This window comes from Cicer arietinum, chromosome 3, assembly GCF_000331145.2.
Source record: "Cicer arietinum cultivar CDC Frontier isolate Library 1 chromosome 3, Cicar.CDCFrontier_v2.0, whole genome shotgun sequence".
NCBI lineage: Eukaryota > Viridiplantae > Streptophyta > Magnoliopsida > Fabales > Fabaceae > Cicer > Cicer arietinum.
Window position 1 is genome coordinate 25133557 of NC_021162.2, and position 6663 is coordinate 25140219.

General features: G+C 23.8%; 1 protein-coding gene across 1 annotated transcript; it reads right to left on the bottom strand.

The window, feature by feature from the left end:
- Nucleotides 1-1528: 1528 nt before the first annotated feature.
- LOC101507161 (cytochrome P450 94B3-like) lies at nt 1529-4599 on the bottom strand. The gene is made up of 2 exons (XM_004513577.4): nt 3618-4599; nt 1529-2447 (listed from the first exon to the last, which is right to left on the bottom strand). Exons 1-2 carry the CDS (start codon nt 4504-4506, stop codon nt 1801-1803), a joined length of 1536 nt encoding a protein of 511 aa, XP_004513634.1. The 5' UTR covers nt 4507-4599; the 3' UTR covers nt 1529-1800.
- Between the last annotated feature and the right edge of the window lie 2064 nt (nt 4600-6663).

Consider the following 6663-nt stretch of genomic DNA (forward strand, 5'->3'; position numbering starts at 1 on the left):
ATAAATTATAAATAATTAAAATATTTAAAAATTTAAAATACTATTAATAAAATAAAATGCATTAAAATAATAATAATAATAATAATAATAATAATAATAATAATAATAATAATTTTAATAATAATAGTAGTAATAATAATAGTAATAATAATAATAATATAAATTATATTAATAAAAGAAAAATAATACATTAAATTCAAATTTTATTATTATTATTTTCATTAATTTTTATTTATTAGATCGGAAAGAAAATAGAAAAAAATTGTTAATACAACACATAGTTTGTTTTGGCACATCTGTTTAATCGTATTTTATACATTAAATTCAAATTTTATTATTATTATTTTCATTAATTTTTATTTATTAGATCGGAAAGAAAATAGAAAAAAATTGTTAATACAACACATAGTTTGTTTTGGCACATCTGTTTAAGTGTATTTTTTTTTTCTCTCCAATGTAATATTTTTATTTTATTTTATTAATAGTATTTACTTTTTTTTACCAAAAGAAATATTAAATTTTTTTATTTGTTAAATTGGAATTAAAATAGAAAGAGTTGTTAAGAAGATACGTTGTTATTTTATCCTTAAAATATTAGGGATATGTCATTTGATTTTGGCCCATTTAGTCAGTAGTTTTTTTTAATTTAAATTACGGTTGACTAAATGTACCAAAATAAATAACTGTCTCTATTATTTTGCTGATAAGATATTAATTATTTTCTTAACAACTCTCTCCTATTTTTATTTCGATTTAATAAACAAACAAAAAAATTAAATAATAATAATAATAAAATATCGTTAATATAATTAAATTATAATAATAATAATATTTTAAAAAATATAAAATTTTAATAATAAAATCAAACAAAATAACAAAGTTAACATATAGATTTGTCGGACTAAATAATATATTATATTATTTTGACAACTAAGTCCTATTTTGCAGGTAAATTAGCACTTAATATTATTTTGTTAATAATTGAGTTATTGATTATTTAATAAATTAAAAATAATTAAAATATTTAAAAATCAAAATACTATTAATAAAATAAAATAAAACACATTAACCTGGAGAAAAAAATTTGTTGTTAAATAAATGTGCCAAAACAAACGATGTGTTATATTATAATAATTTTCTCTTCTTTTTTTTTCGGATCTAATAAATTAAAATTAATAAAAATTATAATAATAAAATTTTCTTTCGATGTATTTTTTTTAATTTGTTGTTTTTATTATTATTATAATTTACCATATTATTGTTATTATTAAAATTATTATTATTATTATTACTATTATTATTATTTATTAATGTATTTTATTTTATTAATAATATTTTGAATTTTTAAATATTTTAATTTTTTATAATTTAATAAATAATAATTAACATAATTAATAAAATGACAAAAAAATATAGAGTAGATAGTCACATCCTGAAATAATTTTTTTTTATATTATTATTAAGGAATAAAAAAATTTCTTTATATATAACATCCCATTCGGAACAAAAAATAAGAAATTTTTTTTTTTGACTTTGCATTTTGGTTAAAAAAATAAAAAAAATAATATAAAAAAAAAAGTCTCCACATAGTTAGTGCATTGATGAAGTAATTGTTATGGACCGTTCGATCTGAAATAAATTGACGAAATTTAATACAAAATTGCTTGAAATTTGCCGCGTGTGTTCCTAGCCTTTGAATTGCAGAAAAACAACCAAGATTCGTAATGTGTTAACTGCAGTCTAGATCCATAGTGTGATTTGCATCAAAATAATTCTCATTAAATTAAAAATCAAAATCGGTTAAAGTTTCAACCTTTTCGAAACCAATACTTTTAAGCCGCCAGCCATGTGAGCCGTAAGAAGTGGCACGAATAAAGGCTTCTCAGGACCAACTATAATAATCTTAAATCTTCTAAGAATTGAAGCCACCACATATTTCATTTGAATAAAAGCCATTTCTTTCCCAAGACACACCCTAGGACCAGCCTGAAAAACAGGAAACTTAAAAGGACAAACCTCACTCAACAATATTGTTCCTAATTCATCCTTAACAAACCAACGATCCGGTCTAAACTCAAATAAATCTTTCCCCCATAAATTTTCCATTCTCCCCATTCCATATGGAAAATAAGTCACTCTATCCCCACTTTGTACCAAAGTGCCATCTGGCAATACATCATCAAACGTGGCATGTTTTGAATCCCATGCTACTGGTGGATATAGTCTCATTGATTCACATAGACATGCCTTTAACAAATTCATGTTTTTTAATGATTTATAATCTAATGTCCCACTTGATTTATTTTCTGTCTCTTTCACTATCTCTTGTTCCATATCTGAATAATGCGATAATAACCAAAAGAACCATGTCATTGCTGATGATGTTGTGTCCCTCCCGGCCATAATGAAACTTATCACCATGTCTCTTATTACTTCTTCCTCGTGACCTGCAAGAAAAAATATCTCACTAATTTATATCATTATGTTATTTTTTAAATTATATGTTTTTAATATAAGTTATTTTCAATTAATTTTAATTAGGTATAATTATTCTAAAATTGGAAAATTATACGTTTTTGAAAGAGATTATGTATTATTATTTTATAGCAAAATAATGTATACTACCTTACTCCTTATATACAAGACTTATTTGATTAAATTGCATAAATTAAAAGAATTAATTGTAATATTAAATTTGTTGACAAATCAAATATTGTGAAAAGTTATTATTTAGGAGAAAACATTAATTTATATTTTTATCATAGTATTTATTGCAAATTATAAAAAATTATAACATAATTAAAGATAAATTAATAAAAAAATAATTAATACATCTGAATATTTAAAAGATATTTTATAAAAAGGATAAAAAAAAAATCTTACATAGACGAATGTAGTATCATTTTATAACATAATAATATGAACTCTTTTATGTTTTTTTTTTTTCAAAAGTCATTCATAATAAATCAATTATAGAAACATATTTGGTATATGGTAAGGGGCCTTGCTACATGAGACTTTACTCCTTAATTTTTACAACCTCGATCATAACTAGAACCTTTCTACGAAAATATGCTTCTCATTTTGAGTTTGATATGCTAATACCAAAACATATATATGGGTAGAGATATTGCGTTTGAGTCAAAGTTTCGATTATATTGCGAACTTTTCTATTAACAAAAAATGTGGGTAAAATGGGTGAGTGCAATCTAAATTTCACAATATTCCAATAATAATTAGAATTGTGAAATGCAATTTAAAACTATATGCCACGACTTCTAACCCTTATTTTTTTTTTGGTTTGTAGAGATATAATACATCTATCTTTCTTATATATATAAGTGATTGTTTTTTCAAAATAGCCTATAAATACTCTTTAATAAACTAATGTGTTCAAGTCTAACTTCTCATCTTTTAAAACATTTAATAATATTAATTAGTGGTATATTTAAAAAAAAAGTATATATAATAATTTATAATGAAGGTTTATATTTAATGACTGTTTTTTTCATAAACAATTTAGAGCTATATAGGTATATTGTACTCCAGTACGTTTTAATCCCTTACAAAGATTTAAAAACAAAAATGTTTAGCTTGTACTCAAAATTTTCACACACCTGCACAAACAAGACGTGACAAGAGATCTTGACCACCAACACCCTTCTCTTCCATTACATTCATCTTCTGCTTCCTCTCCAAAATAATCTCCATGACACGTGTCCTAACCTCCTCAACCGCCTCTCTAAGCTTCCTTTCCGATCCAACTCTAAACCACTTCTTCACTCTCCAAACCAAAAACAAAGGTGCAGCACCACGCTTCGCCGAAATCGCCGCCGCTACATCGAAAGCCCTCGCCAACGGCGAAATGGGAAAACAAGGATCCAAACAACACCTAAAATTATCATCATTATTTTTCCCCAACGTGAATTTGCAAATAACGTTAAACGTGAATCTCCCTAACAATTCTTGAAAGTCAACCACTTTTTTCTCTAATGATAGTGAATCCAATAATGGTAATAATTTCGCATTGACTTCTTCCTCCAACGTGTGCATGATAAATTCGTTCATGGACCTTAGCGAAAACTCATGACTTGCGAGTTTTCGCTGTTTGATCCATAAATTGCCGTCCACGTTGAATATACCTTTTCCAAGAAAATCTCCGAGTATATCGGTGAATGGCTTCCCTTTTGGAAAGTTTTTGAAATTTGTCTTGAGTATGTACTCGACATTTTGTTGATTTGCAGTTAAGATTGTTCTACGTGCGCCTAACCGTTGAACCAATATGGTGTTCGTTGGTGATTGAGCTAGAAGCTCGGTGTACCAATTTAGCAACTGAAAACGGTTCTTGTAGAAGGATATCAAACAACCTATGAAAGGATAGGTTGTTGGACCGATTCCTATAAGTTTTTTAACTTGTCGGAACTTGATGAGTGTTATGTAGAAAAAGAGGAAGAGGATGAATGAGAGAGGTTGAATGGAAAGAAAGAAAGTGATGAATGCTTCCATGTTTTGAATTAATTAATATATCAATTAATAATATGAGAGAAGGATACCTCGAATAATACACTATTACAATGATGGCAATGTCATGGCTTTTTTTGAGTTGACTCTCACATGGTCTTTAAATATGTGTTGTGAAGTTTATGGAGATCCAAGATGGGTAGCGCTTTTAATTAATAATTGAATTAAATATTTATTTAGAGTTTAATAGTTAGTTAAAGGCTTACATTTGTCGGTGTATCATAATGATTTATAGAGGAGATTATTTGAAAAATAATTTTAATAAAAATTAAATATTTTTAACAATTTAACGATTATAATTAATTAATAATATAAAAATATTTTATATTAATTATATATATAAATTAAATTTATTTATTTATGATAAATTCTTAAAATAATACACTATTACAATGATGGCAATGTCATGGCTTTTTTTGAGTTGACTCTCACATGGTCTTTAAATATGTGTTGTGAAGTTTATGGAGATCCAAGATGGGTAGCGCTTTTAATTAATAATTGAATTAAATATTTATTTAGAGTTTAATAGTTAGTTAAAGGCTTACATTTGTCGGTGTATCATAATGATTTATAGAGGAGATTATTTGAAAAATAATTTTAATAAAAATTAAATATTTTTAACAATTTAACGATTATAATTAATTAATAATATAAAAATATTTTATATTAATTATATATATAAATTAAATTTATTTATTTATGAAAAATTCTTAAATACATATATAAAAACGTGAATATTAGTAGTCTTTAAACAAATTAGTTATTTATTTTTTTAAATCTCCTTTTGAACTTATTCAAAATTCCTACTGTGAAATTTTTTTTATTTAATGATATAGGTTATTGCGTAGTGAAAATAAGATTTCCTTCAAGAGATATTAGTGTTTTAAAATATGAAATACATAATGAATTCAAATCCTAGCTATTATTAAGTTGTAAAATGTTTACTTGTGTTAGTTTAATTAATAATAATTTTGAAAAATAATAAAATCTTTTAGTATATTTGAATAAATATTATCATATTTGTAGCCACTAAAAAATCACTTGAAAGTTCATGCTTAGTAAGTCAAGTTTTAAACTTGACCAAAATTGTGAAAAAATGCTAGTAGCATGCATAGTAGTTTTGACTAACATTTAATTTCAAGGTTGTTTGATTTGGTCTTATAATATTGATTTAAGTTATTTTTAATAAACTTTAATAAAATATCTTATTTTTCTATTTTTTATTACTATAAAATTTATTTTTTTACTAAAAATTTTATGGGTTTGACTTGAATTAGTTTTGAGAGGTTCATATCAGAAACACTCTTAATTTTATAATGGTATATTATGTGGTGGTTATTATTATTATTATTATTATTATTATTATTATTATTATTATTATTATTATTATTATTATAGTTATTATTCTTATTGATACATTTTGTAGTTTATAAAAATATATCAAATAAACTACAACCACTAAAGACACAAGGAGTCTTAGAAAAATTATAGGAGACTATTAGGAAAGATCTAGAAGTTAATGAAATTGATGAATTGTTAACGTTATGATATCCTTTAATCCTTGTAACCTACTCTACTCATTATGATAAAGTTTGATGGTTGTTGTTATTGATTCTTTTATTCTATATTTTTTTTGAAATAGATTCTTTTATTATATTTACATATCATAAACGTAATACATCACATGTTGGTCTTAATATTATAAGAAAAAATATTTATTATATTGATCATCATGAGAAATTTGTTGTTTATAGACAAACTTATTTTGTGGATAAACTTTTTTTATAGACAAATACAATAAATTTGATATTAAATTATAACTTCTCATATTTGATTTGAGGATCATTTTTGTAAGACCCATAATTTTAAAGTATACTTTATGTATTTTTGTGTATTTTGGATATTGGCTCGGAGGCTTTTTAGCCAAAGTTATTAATATTTTGGAGTTTATATGATCAAAAAGATATTTTGATGCCGATTAAAATTACTCGTCGATGAATAAATTAAATTAAGTGCGGTGAATCCTTTACGGAGAATTTAATGCGTTATGGGTGAAATGGTAATTTAACAAATATCTAGATTTTTGAGATATTTGTTAAGTTATAATTAATATATATATATATATATATATATATATATATA